General features: G+C 41.3%; 2 protein-coding genes across 2 annotated transcripts; both read left to right on the top strand.

Moving 5' to 3' along the window:
• The first annotated feature begins 325 nt into the window (after nucleotides 1–325).
• LOC148426692 (uncharacterized) lies at nucleotides 326–12,331 on the top strand. The gene is made up of 10 exons (XM_088409304.1): nucleotides 326–389; nucleotides 1,812–2,259; nucleotides 2,794–3,303; nucleotides 4,543–7,898; nucleotides 8,780–9,047; nucleotides 9,171–9,365; nucleotides 9,447–9,524; nucleotides 10,167–10,353; nucleotides 10,559–10,733; nucleotides 10,812–12,331. Exons 2-10 carry the CDS (start codon nucleotides 1,842–1,844, stop codon nucleotides 12,030–12,032), a joined length of 6,408 nt encoding a protein of 2,135 aa, XP_088265430.1. The 5' UTR covers nucleotides 326–389; nucleotides 1,812–1,841; the 3' UTR covers nucleotides 12,033–12,331.
• Nucleotides 12,332–13,783: 1,452 nt separating this feature from the next.
• On the top strand, nucleotides 13,784–19,302 carry LOC148426691 (uncharacterized). The gene is made up of 5 exons (XM_088409334.1): nucleotides 13,784–13,966; nucleotides 14,744–14,921; nucleotides 15,446–15,561; nucleotides 17,210–17,353; nucleotides 17,730–19,302. The coding sequence occupies exons 2-5, from the start codon at nucleotides 14,774–14,776 to the stop codon at nucleotides 18,576–18,578; spliced, it is 1,257 nt and encodes a 418-aa protein (XP_088265460.1). The 5' UTR covers nucleotides 13,784–13,966; nucleotides 14,744–14,773; the 3' UTR covers nucleotides 18,579–19,302.
• Nucleotides 19,303–19,971: the final 669 nt, after the last annotated feature.

Below are 19,971 nucleotides of genomic sequence, written 5' to 3'. Positions count from 1 at the left end.
AATCACGTGGACGCTTTTATGGGAGCATATGCGTAGGGGCTTTTCATGGGGTATTATGAGCCTACCAATTTCGGCTACGATTTGCATGCCCTCGTGTGGACAACTCTTTCATTCTTCCGCATTCTTGTAATAAAGAGCCACTTCGGTATTTCAAATGGTTAATCGTGAGCAGGTAAGTGCGATTGGTTGTTTGACGCCAGGGGAACTGTCGTTCGCTTCACCTTCCAGTCCACTAGGTGGTGGTAAATCGCTTTGTATACAAAAAGCCCCCCGCCCCTCTTCTAGGGATGCTCCTTGGTTGTGACGTCACACATGCTACGGCTTCAGGACCTCCAGTTTTCTGGGCTTTGTGAGAAAACGGCGTTGTGATGTTTTTGTGAACCACTCAGGTAACACGAAATTACACGTTCACGTACACTTCATTATACGCGTATCGTCCAGAATGAACAACATTTTGTTATTGGACGTTTTAGCGGATCGCACTGGGATTAATCCGCAGCAAATCACTGAATTCATGCTAACTCTGCTACCATTATATATATATATATATGGATTTAAGGTATACTTTGTAATTTTAGTTTCGGCTCTTGCATTTTTTAGTATTGGTCCTAGCACTCAACTGATGTAAAGTAAATGAATGTTAGGTGTCCGACATCTGCGCTCCATCTCCCATCACTCGTCTTTTGTAATACAAATGCATTATCCCATTCATTCTGCCTGCCTGTGGCCATCTGGATAGCTCGCACTAAACACTCGCAGTTACGCAGAAGTAGGTCATTTGGTCCCAATAATAATTTTCAAAGTATTATCTATTCTTCCCAAAATGCTGAATTTCTTAAATAATAACGACGGATGTTTATTTTGGCAATTGCAGATTACATGTCACATGTTTTTCTTCCAACCTGCGTGTCGTAAATGCTGTCAACTTTTTATTAGGATTGAAACTTTAAGCGGTCTTTTGTTCATTAAAAAAAACGCACACATTCGACAAACGTGTTGTGAAATTCCATACGTTTTGAACTATACCCTGCTTGTGCTCATTTAGGCTTATACGCATGCAGAAAAGACTGCACTTTTATCATTTACGGTAGCAGCCTGGGCTGTGGCTATCATATTAGAAGTGGAGGTAACGGAGAAAGCCAACTTTGATCAATTTTATTGAGAAAAAAGTGGGAATATGGGGATACAGTTTTCGATATGTTATAGATGTGCTCAACAATTTGAATTTGAAATTGGAAACATAAGCACAATGACAATGCATGTGTCATTTACTTGTGTCATTTTTTAAAATGAGGTAAATAGATTGTTGGGTTTGAAGTGGGCTCGATACCCTACAAATGACCCAAGGAGAGGTGTAAATAACAACACAGGAGTCAGCGATTAAGTTTTACCACTGCAGTGGGGAGATCTCGAAGAAGAGCGTGACCGTGTCAGCCTTGTTGCAAAGTCTCTCTCTCTCTCTGAGATTTCGGGCCGCAACCTTTTATTAAAGACTGTTACTGAGGTGTGGGGGTCTCACATTCCAACCGTCGCACAACATGAGTATTGTGCACCGTGGCAGAACTTACAGATAACTTGCGATTCAGGCCTTGACCTTAACATTGTTTTTAACACACACACACACATATGAGATAAGGAGGCGCCGTGGTGTCTGAAAAAGTAGTAGTTAGAATACATGAAGCAAAGCTGTTGCATTAATGAATCAGTCAGTTCATCTTACATAGATGACTTCATGTTCCGAGTTTAGTTAATATTGGGAAGCTTTTAAGCATTCACAAAATATGAGTGGTCTTTGTGGTCTTGATTTATAGAGACGTGTAAAGTAGTGCAGCACAGGAGCAATGCTGAGCCAAGTCCAACAGGAAAGTGGGCCCAACCCACTGAGCACCCAAACCTCACTGGATCCACTGGACAATGACACTGATTCTACTGAGGCGGCATCGAGTGCAGCAGGTGCACAAGAAGGGAGGGATACATCAATTGAAGAGAGCAGCGGAACCCAAATTGATAAAATACTCACAGATGATTCATGTGATCCACCTACGGGGAGTGTTGAACACTCAGACAACCCAGACGAGATGGAAGTGGATCAGTTACCAAATACAAACACTTCAACAGAGCTGACATTTGAGGCAAACAGAGATCCTGAGCCTGAAGAACAAAAGATAAAAAAAGTGGAAAGACGTTTCCCCTCCAAGAAAGCTATGGTCGACCCCCTGAAAATGGACATGACCAAGCCATTGGTTATGCCCCTCACATGTGAGTAACTTGACATTAACACATCATTTTGTTCAAACTGAGCGAGATTGATGTGAAATCTCAATTTTTTTCCCCCACAAAAATTGGATTCCAAGTTCCAAAAGTAAATCATATTGCACTGAAGCTTTATTTGAAGAAAATCATGAATTGAATCAAAAATTCTGTTTAAAAAAAAAAAAAAAAACACTTTTACCGAAATCATTCAGCCTTGGTTTCTTTGTCATGACGGGTAGTTAAAGGAAAATGTATAATGCATTTTTTTCCCACAAAATTTGAAACATTTCACCAATGTCTTAATAACATGTATGTGGTTAAAGATCATAAACTGTATCATGTTTTACACACACTGGTTTTGTCCTGCTCATATCACCCCGTCAAAGAGTACAATAATAACCTACCTTCTTCTCTATCTAAATGTAAAATCCAAAAGTTAATGAGTGAAACTATAGTCAACACAAAACAACACTGTAATATTCTTTTCACAGTTCAGCCATGGTGATTCCTGTTTCTAAACAAACGTCTGCTGTTTTTCAGCATCTGAGCTCTCCTTGCAGTGCATCGAGTGCCACATAATCTTCAGTGACACCAAGAGCAAACAGCGCCACCTGAAGTTGAACCATCCAATGGAATATGAACAACGTATGCTGCAGAATTCACTTTTCGCCTGCTATCACTGCGATAGCCACTTCACCAACTCCACCGAGCTCATGGCACATCAAAAAACTCACGTTGAAAGGAAACCCTACAAGTGTCCCTTATGCAGTCAGGCCTTTAAAAGGTTATTTGAGCTCACGCTTCATAAGAAAGTTCACATCGGGAAGAATGGCTACACCTGTCCCGACTGTGGCAAAACGTGCAAAACAATCACGCTGCTCAAGTACCACAGTCGTGTGCACACTGGAGAGAGGCCATATGTTTGCAAGGAGTGTGGGAGCAGGTTTAGCATGTCCCATGCACTGCAAAAACATATGCTCTCCCACTTGCCAGAAGGTGCCCAAGAAAGGGAAGATGCCAAGACCAAAGCACAACGCAAAAAAGAACTTGGTAAGAGAATGTATTGCATGCAAAGTACAACCGAATTACATTCCGGACCAGCCTTGCGATATATTAAATGCCCTGGGTAGAAACCGTGTATTGTACTACTATTGTTCTAAACTAAAATTGGATAATGTATGATATTAAGTCTGTGATTCAGTAAGGCTGCAAAAGTGATACAAATATGGCTGCAATATGGCAGATGGTGAGTTTCTAACCTGGAGCATCACTGAGCATAACACTAACTCGCCTAAAAGTCAAAGGTAGAAAATATGCTTAGACCAAAATAAATAAAAAAAAAATAAAAAACTTGCAAGATAACCCACACTACAAAAATCAGGCAAATTTTCCATTCCTGCATCCTTGACTTTATTACATCGAACTCTAAATCTCTTCACAACAGTATTACAGTTCACGACTTTTATCTAATTACATACATTAGGAAATACTTAGGAATTTATTCACAAACTCCATTTGTATTTGGAAGTAGGGTACTTAGCTGTTTCCACTGTGAAAGTGGAAAATAAATCTTTTACTCGGTAAACAAGCGTAAAGACAGCCACAAGCATTATGCAAGCTCCTCACAATGTCTAGGTTTCATTTTCATTTCAGTTAAAAATTCCACCTTAAAAAATGAATTTCCAGTAATGTACAGTTGAGTATGGCCCCGGCCATCCGCTCACTGCTTCAAGCAATGAATATCTCGAGTGGAGTTGCATGTTGACATACTTCATCTTTTAGGTTGGCCCCAGAAATTGGAAACCAAAATCTTATTGGTTCAGAAAAAATAAACAAATAAAGCAATTGTGTTAATTATAGGAAAAAAGAAAAAAATAAACAAATAAAGCAATTGTGTTATTTTAATTATAGGGGGCCTGCAGACTCGTGTTTGAAGGCCCTGGGAAATTTTACGCCAGTGTAGCAACACACAGCGGAGATCTGATTGGACCCAAACAAATAATAATAATAATGGTAACCTATAAACAACTGTAAGCTGTGCAGCCAAGGCAGCACACACAATTAGATGAAGACAAAAGAGTGTTGGAAATAAATGTATACAATACTTTACAAATTAATACAATGTTTTAAACACAGGTCAATGCTTTTTAATTTGGTTTCGGCTTTCAGAGAAGGCTTTGGAGGCCCTCACGGCACACCCCTGCAATATGACAAGGGATGACTACTTTTATTTTAACTGAGTAATTGTATTAAATGGCACAATGTATTTCTGCTTTCTTTTGTCTTTAGATGCCTCAACACCCAAGTATCCCTGCTCATTTTGCAAGGCCACTTTCAAAAGTCCCAAGACACGTCTTCGTCATCTTACCAACAAGCACAGTGTATCACTCAATTCATTTGGAAAACCCATGCGAGTCAAGTCAAATCTTTTTACTCCGGTAATAACGCCGATATCCATTGCCCAATCATCATTGCTACAGTTGGAGCCCAATGGACCACTTCAAAAAGTTGATGGCAATATTGACACGGAGCCAATACGAAGGCTTATTGAATCATTGGGAAATGTCCAGAAAGTAAATCAAGTTGTTATTTTGGGTCAAGTGCCTCCTCATGCTCCACCGTTGGAAGTTCAGCACATTACCGAGCTGTCCAAACCAACCAATTTAAACCTCAAACCCCTCCAATCAGATTCTATGGAATTGACAACGGTTGAGTTGAAAACAGGGGAAGCAAATCTTGTGAGCAACTCATTTGATCCGATGGAGCAAACAATCATCCTGGAACCCATCACACCTGATGGACAGTTAATCAACCCGCCCTTCACAGACTTGGAATCACACGTCATGTCAGGTGAAAGCCTGGCACATAGTCTTGCTCAAAGTGAGCACAGATTAGATCCAGAGGGGGAGGTGATGCAAGAAATGCTTCCAGAACCAGAGATGGATACTATTAATGCAAGTACATTTAAACCCTTAGTTTTCCATAGTAAAGGAACAGACCACAAGCATGACCTTGAGCAGTCTGGCATAGTAGAACTTACCACTGGTCAGACACTAACCGTGGAGCAGCATCAATCTCAAAAAGAGCCGCAAACGGAAATCCCAACCCCTTTATTGGTACCAACTACTGAATTGGAGAAAACTCCCTATCAAAGTATTCCAAATGAGCATGATACTGGCTCACCAGTCCTGTCGTTGGGACCCGTAGTTGAGCAGCACTTGACATCTTTACAAAGCACAGTCCCATTGTTGGAGCCTGCAGATGATCGGAACTTAACCTCTTTGCAGACAAATCAACAAGATCTCCCCATTTCCACTTTTGCCTCTCCACTTGCATCCACACAAAATTTAGGAGAACACGATGCTAACTCGCAGGAGGTGGTTCAGTCACAGATTCAAAAAGTCAGTCAAGATCAGGTCCACTTAATATCTGATAGCAGAAGTTCCCAGGAGTGCCAAGAGAAGACTACACAAAAAGAGTTACTGGTTGATCTAAATGATGACAGGGATAAAACGGAAAGTCCATCTGATGTCACGAATGCTTCTGCTAAAAGGGATCCTTCACATTTATCCAGCAAGCAAGGACCAGAACACTCAGATCTACCTGTGAATGTTATGTCAGCCCAAGAGCTCGTCAAAGTGCGCAAAAGAAAGCCAGCCAGGGCCTTAATAATACAAGGTTATATGCAAGAACTGATTGGCTCCATACTTGATGAAGATTTACAAAGTGATGGCAAACCAGCTAAACGCAAAAGAACAAAAAAGGCTAATCTTGTTAACTTCAGCCCACAAAAGAAAGAGAAGAAAAACAAAAAACAAGGAGTGCCTTCTCAGCAATGCCAGTCCCCCCAAAAGCAGCCCCTCATGGAGGGGCCACCAAATCTGATAGAGAATAAAGTGCCATCAAAGAAGAAGGGAAGAATTGCCACGAAAAGTAAAAAAACAAAGAACGCAGCTTCTTCCGATGTCAGTATGTCATCGTTAACCAACAATTCACAAGTAAAAGAGAAAACAAGCAAGAGGAAAATGACAAAAGAAGAAAAAGCGGCAAGAGATCGGCAGAAAAGTAAACAAAAGCCTGCAATTAAAAAGAAAATCCAGTCTAAAATGACGCAAAAAAGTCATTCCAAAAGCCCAAAGATGACAAATAAAGGAAAAAAGAAAAAGGAAGACACAATGAGCCCAAAACCCAACCAAAACAAAGGCCAAGCTAAGTCACCTGCCACACAAATAACACAAGACTCTCTCCTTTTGCTCAAAGGGCACAAGCAGCCCCAACTGAAGGTTCACAAATTGGACCCTTCCAAAACATCTGGGCAAGAAATTTCACCCCGAGACAGCAAAGACAACCAGGCAGTCCCTAAAACCAAGACTGCAAGAAGTCCCAGCAACGTTGGGAAGAAAAAAGGGAAAGCCAAAAAGAGCCAAAAGACTCTGTCTTTGCTGTCATTCCTAAATCCATCCCTTCAATCGCCTGAAAGCCAGCCCGTCAAGCCAAAGGTCAGTCGAAAACGCAAAGCTTCCCTAAACGTGGAGACTGAAGGCGTAATCACCTCTCTGCATTCCAAGCGAGCATTGGAATGTAAAAACTGCGGCGAGGTTTTCAGTGAAGTTGCATCCCTCCAGAAGCACAAAGCCATGGTGCATGTTTTAGAAAGCCCCGAGCTTACATACACTGATGGGAACATTTTCGAAGGGGTCTCCAGGTTAGATGTTGACTGTCAAAAAAGAGTCATTCGACTGATGAATCCCAAAATGGGCTGGGATCATGAACCGGTGGCGTCATCAGAGGACAGGGAACGAAACGCCTCTTTTCCCGCTTTGATACCATCTCCGTCATTATCGGCTGATGAAGGGCATGTCCAGTCTGCTGTATCTCCCAAACCATTAGATCCGATGAAAAGCAGCAGGACTTCTGATTTGGATCCTCTTCTTGCAAATGCCACTCCACTGATTGAATCTGTAGTGTCCAATGACAAAGAACGTATGCCCGAGGACCTATCTGAACACCAAACCCCCATCGAAGAGGACATCAAGGAGGATGCTATTCTTGGAGTAGACGTTATAACAGTTGGGGAGCAAAATCAAAGCAACTGTGCAGCTTTGCTTCAAGACAACCTTTCCCAAAGTGAAGCCCTTAAAGCCTCTAATTCTGTAGCAAAACACTTCAAACAAACAACTGATAATCAAGCAACATCTGTGAGACGTTTGCAGTCAGTGTCTTGCGCCACGCAACAAGTAGGATTTAAAGACGAGGAAGAGGAGGTGCTAGTCCACAAGGAAAAGAAAAGACAAGGAGCGCATTTGAAAGTGGATGCAATGTCAAGAAATGGGTTGGAACCAGGTGCTGTCACGGGAACTGAATTTGAAGAAGAAGAGTTTTGTCAGGTCATTTCTGAAAAACGTGAATATACTTCCCAAATCAATGATGAAGATGAACCGAGTGTACAAACACCCCTGACACATCTTCACCCTGGGCCTGTAGAGGTCCGTAGAGGCCCTTCTGCCACCACAATTATCCCCCCAGTGCCCTCTATTTTGAATGAATCCAGCGTTTCTCAGAGACAACCAGACAGGGAGAGTCCAGGAATCTATCTTGAGAAAATTGTCACAGCTGAACCCGGGTTGGCTAACAGACAGAGACCGGTAAGTTTTAGTTACATCGTGTTATATATGACATAAACGTGGATTTAGTCCTTTATTTTCTTTAACAGATGTGGTTGTAAACATTTATCTTCTGCTACATTTGTGACTAGTCCCAAGTACTGACTGCATCGTTTAGTTTCGACCATCACACGAAGTTGTGATTTGTCAGTCAGCAAATAATTCGAAATTAAAATTTTACATAGTCCGTCCTGTCTTTTGTAGACTTTTGAAAATGCGGGTGTTATCGAGTTTAGTCTGGAATAAAGTGCTTTGCTATGGCTCACTCATGAGCGTATTTGTTGCCATCATTAGCTGTAGCTGTTGTTGCAGATGGGTGATGTTTTGCATTTATGTGATAGGCTAAACTTGAGCTGCTTCTGTGGTCACCAGGCTACTTCTTAAGAAGGATGCCTATTACTCTTATTTTATCAAAGGTGTCATTGGGGCCTTTTAAAAGTTAGATTCTTTTGACTGACAACTTTCACATGCTCTTCCATTTTCACATTTTCCTTCTGCTCCAGAACTTGCCCACCCACCTATAACAGGAGCCTATCAGGTTCTGCCAAACATGACATCCAATCAGAGTGTGATTGGCCTTTGATTTCCAACCCCCAACAACTGAAGCACAAGAAGCTCGATGCATAAAAACAGATATACGCAGAATACATAGAGAGTATAAAGTTAAGTTTAAAAATGAACGCGATATAAAAACAACATACGGCTTTACCTAAGACTGTAGTCACTTGATTGCAATCAATCTGTTTATCTGACACCCCTGACACATACCACTTTGTTATGAGATGTGCTGCTTTAAAAATGTTCCAAACAACTACAACAAGGCTTCCAGCGCTTTGACAATTTTTTAAAATATAATTTTGCAGGCTTGGAAGCGCACTGCGGAATATGAGATGCAAGCTGTCATCAAGCTTGAAGAAAATCCATCAGATCCGCTGCTTGGTGCACCCACGGGTCAAAAAGTAAGCGACCGATCCGGAGCAGGCATGCAGCCACAGCACAACAGAGACATTCGGTCGGTTCTGGTGAAGCGAGAGAGCAGAGTCCCACTTGATGATGCTCGGTCCACACCTGATAGTGGACAAACACAATGGAATGTGGAGCACGTCACTGATCAAAACTCTACCAGCTCACGTAAGTACTCGTTTCAGAATTCAACACCGAGGTCAAATGAACCGTGACTCAACTTTTTGTGCTTTCCAAATTAAATGTTTTTTTTTTTTTTTTAATAGAAATTGACTGTTTATTTGCTCCCAGTCACAGACACTGAGGAGATATCCAGCGAGTGTCGCATTTCCCCCGACCTAAGCAGCAAGCAGTGCATCTTTTACCCGGTGAAGGTGGAAGAGAGGGAACTTCCTCTGGATGCTCCATCTGCTAACAGGGGAAGCCCAGAAGAAGCAGCCACTGATGCCCGACACACTCCGCATCCAACCACAGCCTGCCATTTATGTGAGTCCCTGCTGTTTTCAGATGTGTTCACACAGTACAAAAACTCACTGAAGATGTTTTGAACTGTCATTGTGCAAACAGATGAAGATACTCAGCAAGAGTACCATGATTTGAGAGGTCCAGAGATAATGGATGTTCAAGGCTTCGCAGATGGACAAGGTTGGTGGCAGTTTCTGGAGAAATTTACCGTGAATGCTGAATGAAAAATAATGGGTCTGTGTGGCATGATTTTGAATGATAATTGATATATTAAATGATGTGGAATGATAGTGAACGGGTCATTTTATTGTGGGAATTTTTGGCCTATTGAAAATTGCCACCAAATGCTCTGAATTTCAAATGTGACTGATGATGTGAATCTGCTTTGTTGAATTTCTCACTGAGAATAAAAAGTGGATTTTAGTGATGAGAATGAATAATTTCTGGTCAGTGGGATTTTTTGACAATTAGAAAATTGTTCCAGAGGTGAACAGAATGATGTCATTGTTTTGAATTTTAAATGGCAACAATGTGATTTTGTTAGGATGAACGTCCCATTGTGAATGAATTGGGAGTTTTTGGTTGAAAATGTTGAATTTTGGCAAAAGTGTAAAATTTTGAAATAATAGCTTGCGGGCCTGACTTTTTAAAAAAAATGTTGGAATCGGCTTAATTAAGATAAATAGGAAAAACAGTAGTGAATGTTTTCAGCATTGACACAGTTATTGTGCAAAAAAGAAGTGCATGAATAAATGTTGTAATATCTATTTATTTAAACATCTGCAATCAAAAATTTAACCACGGACAACTTTGAACTTTCAGCCGAAGCAGAAGCCGAGTGTCAGAGTCCACCAGACATGCGGAGCTTTCTTCTCCAGACTTGTGATGACATGGATGAAAGAGTCTTAGAGCTGTCGCAACCACATGTTGACGCCGAAGCAGAAATCCTGTCTCATTTTGCCCAAAAACAAGGGCACTGCTCGCAACAACCAGGCATAGCAGTAAGACCGTAAGGGGCAAGTTTTTCTCTCTACAAAAAAAAACACTTTTTTCTAATTAAACATGTCATTGGCAAATGTAGGTTGTGAAAATTGTGAACTGTTGTTTTGATTGTTGTGTTACAGTTTAAGTCTTAGACACTGGTTTTATAGTGATTATTTAAAGAAGTAAAAGCCTGATGGAAAGGTTCCAATTGTTTTTGTTCTTTGTTCAAGTCTGTTGAAAGCAGCAACAAGAGAGACAACAGAGCCTCTTGAGTACTTCTCCAGATATTTTGGCTGGGACACCTGGACAGAAATGGCCCGCTGCACCAATCAAACATACGATTGCGTCACTGCGAGGGAAGTTGCCCAGTTTGTTGGGATCCACATTGCAATGGGCACTTTGAAGGTTTGCGCATCCAGTTTTCATTTTCTGTGGCTTCCTTTTGATAGATTCAACTAATTTAGTTTGACTTCTTCCCCCCAGTTTCCCAGTCCGCGACTCTATTGGGACAACTTGACGAAGGTTCCCTTGATTGCGGAAGCAATGTCTCTCTCCCGCTTCCTCCAACTGTCGCGGTTGCTCAAGCTTGCCTCCCCTGCTAAGGATCCACACAATAGTAATATGCGAGAAAGGACTCGTGTTGACTATTCTCATCGCCCTGCAAACCGGAGCGGCCAAAGGGGACTGCCAAATGACTCTGTGGACCCGTTGTGGAAGGTTGTGCCCTTACTTAGCCGTTTCCAAAAAGGCTGCAAGTCACTTAGAAGACAGGGTGACTTTGCAGTGGATCAGTATTTAATTCCCCTAGCTAGTAAAGTGCACGATAATAGGCTAGCTTTGCATAGCACCACCTTGATTGGATTTGGGGGGATCCTCCTTCATGTGGACCTTAAAGCTGATCTCTCCGATAAAGAGGATGCCATGGAGAAAATGATTCCCAAAGGCAGCACTGTGTTTCTTTGCAAGCAGGAACTCTCCACTCCCGCCATGCTCGAGCGCCTCCTGGTGGCCGGGATCCAAGGCGCGGGCCGAGTGGGCGGAGCACAGGGCCAGATCGGAGATGAGTTTGTCAGCTCGGACGGGAAGCTGATCCTGCGCAGGTCGCACCGCGGCTTCATTCTTTGCACGGCAGGAAACGGTCACAAAGACATGGCGTCTCTCATCAGTAACTTCGAGAAAGCTCAAGCGGCGGCTCGCCTCAACAGGGATTTGTTGAATCTTTATTCCATCCCGGTTGCCACCTCACCAACAGGCTGGCCTCTCGCTGTGCTTTGGTACCTAACGGATATGGCTTTGGTCAACTCCTGGCTTTTGTACAGACACGATCACACGGCCATATCTACAACGTTGTCTCTTATGGACTTCCGATTGAGCGTATCCAAAGCCCTGATCCACTCCAGCGGCTCAGACCCTCAGACTTCTGTCCTCCCTCAACCGTCCCCGGCGAAATCACATGCCAGAACCGACCCGCCTAACCCCGGCACAGTTGAGGAAAGCCCCCTCCCTGACGCGGCAACACGCTACGACGGTTCAGGCCACTGGCCAGAGCAGCTAGCCGAGGGGGAGGGGGGCAGGTGTCGTTTCGGCGACTGTCAGAGGACATCGCGAGTTCTTTGCCTCAAGTGCTGTGTCTTTCTTTGCATCTCACGCAATCATAACTGCTTTTTGAATTTCCATAACCAGACAAGTTCAGGAAACATCTAGCGCCATACCTGTCGGTTTTACTTTTCTGTATGTACTTACTTGGGTGATAGATTAGTTCATCCTGTCCGAAAAAGTTTGTCGCAATATTCATGGGTTGATGAAAATAGCATTGCAGCATCAGTTTTGTTCTTTTAATGCTTTTGCACGATTACAGTACACTGTTTTTTGAACTACACACATTCCATTACCTTTCTTGTTCCTTTTTTTTTTTTTTTTTTCCTTTCTCCCTTGTTCACAATGATATGCACTGGTACGTTTGTCATGAAATAATAATGAATGAATAAAGTAATTGTACAGTATGTGATCTTTAAGAGTATTCATAAATACTCTACATGAACAATTTTGCACACTATTAAGGCTGTCTTTACCGTGAGGGTTTTACCAGCCTATGAGTTATTTTTTAATGATTATTTAACACTCTAAGATGTGTGTTTCAGAATTTGTTTTTGTATGGTTTTGTTTGCTGTGTGAATAACATTAAATGTTTTTTCAAGGTTGGAACTTTGAGGCATACATTTTTATTGCACTGAAAAAAATTGGGTGTATAAAAGAACTGCCATGAAATTCTGCCAGTTTTTTTTCTCACTAAAATTATGTCCAACAATGAACAGCACTTGTCTGAAATAGTTAAAATAACTACACATGTACATGATTCATATTTGTTACATCTCTATATAATATTAAGTGCCTACACAGTATGTATTACTTAGTTACGGGACTTAAAGGGACAGTGTGTAAGATGTAGACCATTTTTCATTCAAAAGGAATAAATGATTGTAGATTTCAAAAACTTGCAAATGAATGTGTTCTTATTGACCGAGTTATCATTATATTACATGTGGGGGTGGCACTTCTCCGGAGGCGGACATGTTTGTTATCGCTACGGACTATGGTAAATGCCGCATCGCCTGCTGTCTGTAATGAAAAACTGCCAAATCTTACACACTATCCTTTTAATGAAAATAAAAGAACATTGAGTTCTAGTATATGAGTGAAACTTTATGGATGTATTTTGTGCAATTGTGATTTTCCCATACACGGAGTGTCAAGGTGAGTCTAACCAGAGTTGACTTTGAGCCAGAGGTGGCGTTACACCTGGGATTGGTTGCAGAACACTTACAAACGTTTCACACTCCATCACATCCTTACACCTAAGGACAATTTAGTTACCGGTGAATGTAGCATGCATGTTTTTGGAAAACGGAAATAGAAATTGGGGTAGACCCACGCAGGCATAGGGTGAACATGCAAATGACTCAGAGAAGCCTGGTGCCTCTTTTTATACCACCGATCTCAGAATTGAGCTAACTGCTCGTGCACCGTGCCACTAAAAGTGGTTGAGTTCTATTGTTTTCTATTGATTTCTTAAGATGGCATGAAGAACACTTTAAACAAATCAAAGTACGGACACATTTTCCCCCCTAAGTCCCAACTGCAGAAAAAAGACAGCAGTTGTGAGCCACTGCTAAATGAAACTTAAGACTGAAATGTTTTAATGAAATGTGAGATTAAGCGTGAAAATGTTGCCACTGTACACATAATAGTACAGAATCCACGGATATGTAAACATCAGATTCAAAAGAGGGCAACCAATGAGATTATCCAATATTACACGTCACCAAACTTTGATCACGCGACCCAACAATCTCTATATCTGACATAACCAAATGACAATTTTTAAAAAATAATGTTGCGTGCGCACCATTCGAATTACACTTTTCAAATACTGCGTGCTATCTTGCGCGCGTGCAGTTAGTGTATTTGTCCGGAAGGTTCGTTTTTCTTCGTTTACTTCGTGGTTGTGGACGGCAGCCATCTTAGTTGTCCTAACGGCTGTCATGGTCTCGCAACAGGAAGTGTCCGACTCGGTTCTGTGCGCTTACCTCTCCGGGGTCAATTCTGTCAGTCCAACTACATTCAAAGAGCGAATTGAGGTAACCTGCTTATCCGTCAAAATGCTATTTTGAAACCGAACTTGTCTTTATATGCATTTGCTGTCAATTTGCAAAATGTGTTTGTAGACGTCATCCGCGGGACCAAACTTGGGTGAGATGCGCGAAAAGTGTACGATCTTCTTTGAGCGGCATTCTGTGTTGTTAGCGCTAACTAGCAGAGCTTAGCATGCTAGTGTAGTACTACGTTGCTTCGCCAATTTGTCATTTCTGTACTCTCGTGCCTGTATTTACTGCACTTTGCCGCGAACTATTGTCTTATGCGCACATTGCGAAACGAATACACAATTAATACGTCGACAATAACGGCTGGAAGTGCTTGCTACATCGTTCTAACGAGTCAGGCGCGCTAGCGGCCTGAGAAGGTTGAAACGCGAATGAACGTGAACCGAAAGATAAGCGCGAATGAAACAATTCAATAAACATACGTTGTTATTACGTTGGGCGTGTGGATACGTTGAACTCAAGCCCGTGTCAGTAATTAATTAGACCGGGAATATTTCGTACCTACCGATTGTGTTTTTCTTTTTAATATATCTGTGCGGTAAGATGTTTTGATTTGTACGTGTATTCTTAACCTAAAATTGATTGATCGTTTTCTGGCAAGAAAAATAAACACATTTGCAGATAGTCATGCTCCGGGTGATTCTACGCAGACATCAAAACAAAACTGAAGTTTAAAGCAATTTTCAAGTGGATATTGTGAAAGTTGCGGAAAAATAATTTCGGCAACTAGTCAATTTGAAATGTTTCATGCAGGATTTCGCTGTGGATTTTTGATATTCCACGATGGATTCCGACATTTTAAACATTGAAGAAATTGTGATGGGACGAGGACTGCCAAATCCGACCCCACAAGCCCCCGCTGCAAAACCCGAAGAGCCTCTCAAGCGGCCCATCTCTTTGAATGGACCTCTTGCACCCACTGCTCAACCCTGTGAGTAAAAACATAATTTGCATAATAATACACCAAACTCAATCAAAACTGAACTTAAAACAGTAAACTATCAATAATATGCCACTCAAATATTTTCAAAGTAAGAAAACATTTTTTCAAAATAACTTTAGTTTTGGATATTTGGCTGAGACACATATTTCCTGACAAAATGTCATTTTGGGGGGGGTGTTCGAGATGATGTTAGGGATTGGCATCTGAGAATAATTTTCTCTATTTTGGGGAAAATCTGGAAACATTATGAAATAATGACAATAAAATCTGGTAATATCAGCTTTATCTTAGTGATTTCAACATCCCCCTTATCCTTCCATTTAACCAACACCTGCTTTTCATCAAAACAATTTACCCCATACACAACATTAACTCGAGCACACACACAATAGTCACCTAAATAAAAAGAAATATTCATGCCCATTTCTTTAAAAAAATATGTATGACTTCCAACTTTTGTAGGGCACTTGCACAGGCATTCTCACTTGCTGCCTTTTTTCCCATCTTTTCAGACCAGCATGAAAATCTACAATGTTTCCAGTGCTTCATCACCTTCTGCAATGCCAAAGCCAAGGAAAGACACATGAAGAAGAGCCACCGGGAAGAGTACAAGCAACAACTTCAACAGGTGTCCTTTCTGCTGCTGCCAGTCAGTCATATAAAACTAGACTGACACACACACACATACACATACTCTCTCTCTCTCTCTCTCTTGCTCTCTCTCTCTCTCTCTCTCTCTCTCTCTTTAGCTAGATACATAGTAGGGCTGCACAATGAATCAAATTTTAATTGCAATCACGATATTGGCTGCCGCGTTTAATTAGCTGATCCTCACCGATATTACACCGTAATGTATGGCTAATCAAGCACTTTGTCATCCGACCACCAGGGGGGCAATGTTTTGCACATGTTTGCATGACAAAAGCTTCTGCTTTGTCACCTAATATTATTTATCAGTGTGAAATGGCTTTGAGTTTCTCACCTGATTCCTAATATATGTAGTGCTGTCAATTGAGACCCGTTTTGAAAAAGCCGATTGGCAAAAAATAGCAAAACATTCAATTTGAAATGACCGAAAATGACAGCTAATTGATTCACATTTGTAGTAAGTAGGCTTCATTTTTTACATTGGTTTGCACTTAGCAAGTATGTTAGCTGTATTGCCCTGTGTGCCAAGTTTTTACCAGGTCGTGGGTGATTTTTTTAGAAATTATTATCTTCTTTATTTTGTAAGTATCAAGCCTTGTTTATGTACTGTTTGTTTTAAAAAAAAGGGCACTTACTCGAAATGTGATATGATGATGAATAATCGTGATTAATAATCGTGATTTCGATATTGGCCAAAATAATCATGATTATTATTTGGGCCATAATTGTGCAGCCCTAATATATAGATAGACAGCATAGGCTACACGAATACCCACAAACCTTTCTTTTTTGTGAAAGCGTGTGCATTGTAGATTACATCTATTCTCATTATAGTTATATTAGCGTTATTGCCAATGGTGATTTGAAATTTATACTGCAGTAAGTAATGACAGAAATGAGACTTGATAAAACTTCTTTTTTTTTTTCTTTAAGTGCAATATATTGCTATTTTTCTTTCATTCTGGAAGGGATCATTAGCATTTCAGTTGATTTTGCTTGCCTATTTGAAATATAAGTAAATTGAGGACACGAAATGATACAGACAAAAAATAAATTTGACCAGGAGGCACAGGAAGGCCTTCCTATTTACCACCATATTTAATTCCCCCTATACAAACTCATTGTAATTGTGACTTCTGCGCTCAGTGTCAGACTGTGGTGCGTTCTGGATTACTTACAGATTCAAGTACATCCTCAAAGAAACAGTGATTGCTCACAGAGGGCTTCATGTACTTGATATGAGCCAAGTAGGGCACGGTAAATAATCCATTTAAATTTGAGTTTTTGTCACAACCACTGATGAATACTTTTTTTTCTGCAGCGATCTAATTTAAACAGTTGTCTTTGGAAGAATGTATGAGACCTTTTTTACAATTACAATTTTGTATTTAGCGTCTCCTTTTATCCAAATGGTGTCCGCACATAGTTTGCAGTAACTACATGGCTGTAAACAGAGATGATCAAGTTTACTGTCAGGTGTAGACAACCGAGTGATTGAGATGATTATGTTTATCAACTTCTTCGATCACGATTTTTCCTAAAATTGAATAGCAAATATATTTTGGTTCATTGTTATCCTTTTCCTCGGTAGTAAATCAATCCTAATTTCTTGTGCCACTTTTCCACAGGGGAACACGCTGTTTACATGTTACGTGTGCGATCGCACGTTTTTATCATCTGAGGAGCTAACGCTGCACCAGCCGACGCACAGCAAGGATGACAAGCCCTTCAAATGTGCCTACTGCAAGGAGAGCTTCAGAACATTCACTGAAGTGAGATCAATACTACCTTTTCTTTTTCGAAAATTATAGAGCTAGGCAACATAGGTTTTCATTAGGAAGCAAATTTGCCTCAAATTCTGCGGTTCTGGGTTGAAATCTAGGCTCTGGCCCTTTGTATGTGAAGTTTTCATGTTCTAGCTGTGCTTGCGTGAGGTTGACCAGAGTAGTTGGGCTTCCAAAACTGTCCATAGATGTAAATGATGACAAATGTGAGTGTGAAAGGTTGTGTGGGGAAAAGTCAATTACAAGACAGTCAGCTGATAAGCTCCAACCCACCCAAGAACCAAATAAGAAAAAGTGGTGTAGAAAAAAGAAGGATGGAGGGATATTGTTTTCATGAGTGATTCCTGGGCTCCTTGTTTTGCAGCTAACATCCCACAGAAGGCATGTGTGTCCAGAGAAGCAGCTGCCGTGTAAAGATTGCAATGAAACCTTCAGGAGCGCAGCGATGCTGCGCACACACCGTCTGGCCAAACACCCTCGCCCCGATGTTGTGACAACCGAGCAACCGGACAATCCCGCAAAAAGTCATTGTTGCAAGAGGTGCGGCCAGTGCTTTGACAGCGAGTCGGAGGTGAACGAACACGAGCAGAAGTGTCCCGAAAGCCAGCAGAGCAACGGCGCCGCCCTGCCGGCCAAGAAGCGCGGCCGGCAAATCAAGGTGGAGGAGGTGGCAAGCTCTGAGAAAAGGGCAAAGCGAAAGAAGAAAGATGAGGCGGAGGTTTGCGAGGAAGGGGAGGGGGCAACGACAGGCGACTCTCCCGAGACGCCGGCAGCCCCGGCGGAGGAAAAAACAAAAGCGGGCGCAACAAAACGAGGGCGCCCTCCTAAGGCAGCAGCGGCTGTAAAATGCGAAGGAGAAGAAAAAGAAATCGCCGCGGCTGATGGCGCTGAAGCAGCAAAGGGGATGAAAGTTCAAGCGGAGGCTGCGGCGCCCAGGCAGCACGCGTGTCCCGAATGTGACCTCTCCTTTCCCAGCATGCTTCAGCTCCGCACTCACAAGAAGGAGAAGCACACCGTGCGGAAAGCCCACCCTTGTACCGAGTGCGAGGAGAGCTTTGCCCGGCCCGAGCAGCTGGAGGCGCACATGTCGCGTGCGCATGCCGCCGGCCGCTTCGCGTGCCCCACCTGCGGCAAAAGCTTTGGCCGTGAGCGCACTCTGAAGGCTCACGAGAAGACCCACCCCGAGGAGCAGCCAGAGACCACCAAAAGATAATCATGACTGGCAGCGAGAGGACAAGAAGAGTCCTGCACTTGGTTTTAAGATCCCCTTTTGTAAGCTGATGACATTTTTCGCATTGTAGGAAGTTTGGATTACCAGCTATATCTTACATGGGACATCTCATTGACTAGCTAAATGTTTCCTTATTGTTAACTAAACAATAGTTGATTTGTAAAAAAAGAAGTTTTGATTCACTTAAAAAAAAAAGTTTGTTTTTATTTTTCATGTGTGGTGTGAATTTATTTTCGTTAACAAAAATAATTTGAAGTGCATATTTTGTAAGCTATTAGATGCCATGTTTTAAATGTTTGTCAAAATACTGTACTTCCTCTGGTTCATATGTATTTTTTACACCTAATGTTTTAATCATAGCTAAAATAAAATAACATGCCTACATTTTTCTAAATAGATTATTATTATTATTTGCCAAGCGCTCTTGGTTCAATGTGGACAATTGATCCAATATCATCATTTTAAATTTGTATCATTCATTTCTTCAATTTCTAAATGAATGCTTTCTTTTTCACTGAGGTCAATTGCTGTCATAAGACATTTCATGGATGACATTTATGGCTCTTTAATGCACCATCATCCAGTCCCATAGTAAATAATGTATATTATGCGTCTTCTCTTGATTGTTTCTTTCCCACTGCTGTGTTTCGACAGTGCAAATACAAAAATAAAAAAGACTCTAGGCCCTGCAGGCTTTTGAACAAGTCATTTGTAGTCTTTACTTTCAAGACCTCACAATTCTCAGTTTACAACATCACAAGTCAACATGTGAGCAAGGTACACACCCTTCTTCACTACCTCCTTTCAAATAAAGATTTTAAAAAGTGAATTAATTGTGCTACACAAGTCTAAATAAAAAAAGGCATACTCAAAAAGTAAACACCGTACTACAAACAGTGGAAAAAAAATGTTGCATTTGTGCTCAAGGATAACAATTATGTGCATTGTGTACTAGTTAATATGTTAAAAAGACCTAATTGACGATATTAAAATGCTGTGTGCAAACGTTTAAACTAAGGGAAAAGTCGAGTACAGAAATGCAGTATGCTCTACGAAAGTGGTTCTCAAATGGGGATACGGGTACCACTGGGGGTACTTGAAGGAAATCCAGGGGGTACTCGAGATTTTTAATAAAACAAACATGCAAATGTACTTTAAGAATAGTTATTGAATAAATTAAATGTTCCAGGAAAATATAAGTTCATAAAACATGTTTTTTTGTTCGGTGAGTTATTCAAATTCTTTATTTTATTAGGCCAGATTCTCTCTCATACCAGAATGGTTCGACCCAATTTGTCACGTGCCACCTCTCGTTACCTGTCGAGTTATTTATTTAGGGTTTCTCTATGATCCCAAAAGAGGACACTTTAGGATT

Source organism: Hippichthys cyanospilos, chromosome 3 (assembly GCF_059441005.1).
Source record: "Hippichthys cyanospilos isolate Australia breed blue-spotted pipefish chromosome 3, RoL_Hcya_1.0, whole genome shotgun sequence".
Lineage (NCBI taxonomy): Eukaryota > Metazoa > Chordata > Actinopteri > Syngnathiformes > Syngnathidae > Hippichthys > Hippichthys cyanospilos.
The sequence above is the reverse complement of the archived record's forward strand: the minus strand, read 5'-3'. Positions and strand labels throughout refer to the sequence as shown.

Bases quoted from the DNA above. Each gene is read 5' to 3' on its own strand.
- LOC148426691 (XM_088409334.1), top strand. From the start codon at position 14,774: ATGGATTCCGACATTTTAAACATTGAAGAAATTGTGATGGGACGAGGA. The intron at 14,922-15,445 runs GTGAGTAAAAAC...CCATCTTTTCAG, and splicing joins TGCACCCACTGCTCAACCCT to ACCAGCATGAAAATCTACAA. The intron at 17,354-17,729 runs GTGAGATCAATA...CTTGTTTTGCAG, and splicing joins GCTTCAGAACATTCACTGAA to CTAACATCCCACAGAAGGCA.
- LOC148426692 (XM_088409304.1), top strand. From the start codon at position 1,842: ATGCTGAGCCAAGTCCAACAGGAAAGTGGGCCCAACCCACTGAGCACC. The intron at 10,354-10,558 runs GTAAGGGGCAAG...TCTTTGTTCAAG, and splicing joins CCAGGCATAGCAGTAAGACC to TCTGTTGAAAGCAGCAACAA. The intron at 10,734-10,811 runs GTTTGCGCATCC...TCTTCCCCCCAG, and splicing joins TTGCAATGGGCACTTTGAAG to TTTCCCAGTCCGCGACTCTA.